The sequence below is a fragment of the Limulus polyphemus genome, unplaced genomic scaffold (assembly GCF_000517525.1).
Source record: "Limulus polyphemus unplaced genomic scaffold, Limulus_polyphemus-2.1.2 Scaffold2469, whole genome shotgun sequence".
In the NCBI taxonomy this organism is placed as follows: Eukaryota; Metazoa; Arthropoda; class Merostomata; order Xiphosura; family Limulidae; genus Limulus; species Limulus polyphemus.
This window is the reverse complement of record NW_013668079.1, coordinates 59316-61161: the sequence shown is the minus strand read 5'-3', so window position 1 is coordinate 61161 and position 1846 is coordinate 59316. Positions and strand designations below refer to the sequence as shown.

Sequence of the window (1846 nt, the reverse complement as noted above, 5' to 3'; positions counted from 1 at the left end):
TGTTTATATACTCTACTGAATAACATGGCACTGGACACATGGTAGTTAATATTATTAGATACAGTGTATTGTATTATGTGGTACAAAGGTTAATATCTTCACCTGCTCTGTGTTGAATGACATGACCTAGTACTTAGCTTATTGCGTTTAATATGTTTACATACTCGTTTCTGAATGATCTGGTTCACTGAATTGTCTGGTATGGAACCCCCAAAGACAGACTCAGAGATACACAGTTCAGACATCGAACATTATCTATTGTTTAATATCAGTAAGAGTACACGTGTTGTCTGATCACAAAAATATCTAACATCCATAGCTTTGCTAATAGAATATGATATACGAAACAAAAGTTCAATCCGAACAGCAGCATGTATTACATTAAGTTACACACTGATCTTTTTGGTGTCCGAACAGCAGTATGTATTACATTCGGTTACACACTGATCTATTTGGTGTCCGAACAGCAGCATGTATTACATTAGGTTACACACTGATCTGTTTGGTGTTCGAACAGCAGCATGTATTACATTAGGTTACACACTGATCTATTTGGTGTCCGAACAGCAGCATGTATTACATTAGGTTACACACTGATCTATTTGGTGTCCGAACAGCAGCATGTATTACATTAAGTTACACACTGATCTATTTGGTGTCCGAACAGCAGCATGTATTACATTAAGTTACACACTGATTTGTTTGGTGTTCTTGACGAATTGTTGAAGAAATACCTTGTATGTAGCTTAAGCCTAATCTCTTTCAGTATCTTAAGCTGGATCTAGCTAGGATATTAATCACAACCATCTTCCCTTTTTTTTACTTTTTTTTTTACTGAAAGAAACTACTTTACTGTATAATTTCACAGATACGTTTCATCTAAACACCGACATGGTTGCCGAATGTTCTATAGCTTTTCGTCGCAGTGATGTAATACTAGTTTCCCGCCAGACTTCTCCCTCATTGTTGCCGACGCTTTGATCAAGTCCTCCCATCGACATGGTGCAGGCGGCCGATAACTGCGGAGGCGTGGAGGAACCTGAGTTCTGCGGCGAGGCGACAGCCATGGACATTCCAACTGCCACTTGGGCGAAGCCGTGAGAATGCGGTACTCCGGCTGGAGAGTTGAGCGTGTTCAGACCGTAATGAGACTGATAGACGTTACAGCCTGAAGTTGTCGCAGGACCGTGATTAAGTGGGACACCAGTCTGGTTGATCCCCGACATGGAAGAGGTAGATAACGACTGACCGAGACAAGATTGTCGGGACAGGGTCGAAGGACCGAGCGTCAGTGGCGGCGTGCCCATTGGCGTCATACCCGTAGTCATAGACCAACGTGTATCAGGACCGCTTCCGAAAGAACAAAGCCCATCACTCATAAAGCCCAGAGGAGTGAGACTGTGAGATGGTAGAAGAACCCCGGGGTTCCTGAGCACGCTGGTGCTCCTCTTTCTCTTTTTCCACTTGGCTCTACGGTTCTGGAACCATACCTAAAGAGTACAGATGTTAATGTTAGAGCAATATTGAAGTGTACACCAATAACACAGGCCTGCCTCTACGGTTCTGGAACCATACCTAAAGAGTACAGATGTTAATGTTAGAGCAATATTGAAGTGTACACCAATAACACAGGCCTGCCTCTACGGTTCTGGAACATACCTAAAGAGTACGGATGCTAATGTTAGAGCAATATTGAAGTGTACACCAATAACACAGGCCTGCCTCTACAGTTCTGGAACTATACCTAAAGAGTACGGATGTTAGTGTTAGAGCAATATTGAAGTGTACACCAATAACACAGGCCTGCGAATTTAAACTTCATAAAAGTTGTTTGGGTTTTAATAAC

At 42.3% G+C, this 1846-nt stretch overlaps 1 protein-coding gene across 1 annotated transcript in view; it reads right to left on the bottom strand.

Moving 5' to 3' along the window:
- Positions 1–286: 286 nt before the first annotated feature.
- The window catches only part of LOC111087677 (homeobox protein orthopedia-like), a 3282-nt gene continuing 1722 nt past the window's right edge, over positions 287–1846 (bottom strand). Inside the window, exon 2 of the mRNA XM_022395156.1 lies at positions 287–1490. Within this exon, the coding sequence (XP_022250864.1) occupies positions 876–1490 (615 nt within the window). The 3' untranslated portion in view covers positions 287–875. The remainder of the gene's footprint in view (positions 1491–1846) is intronic.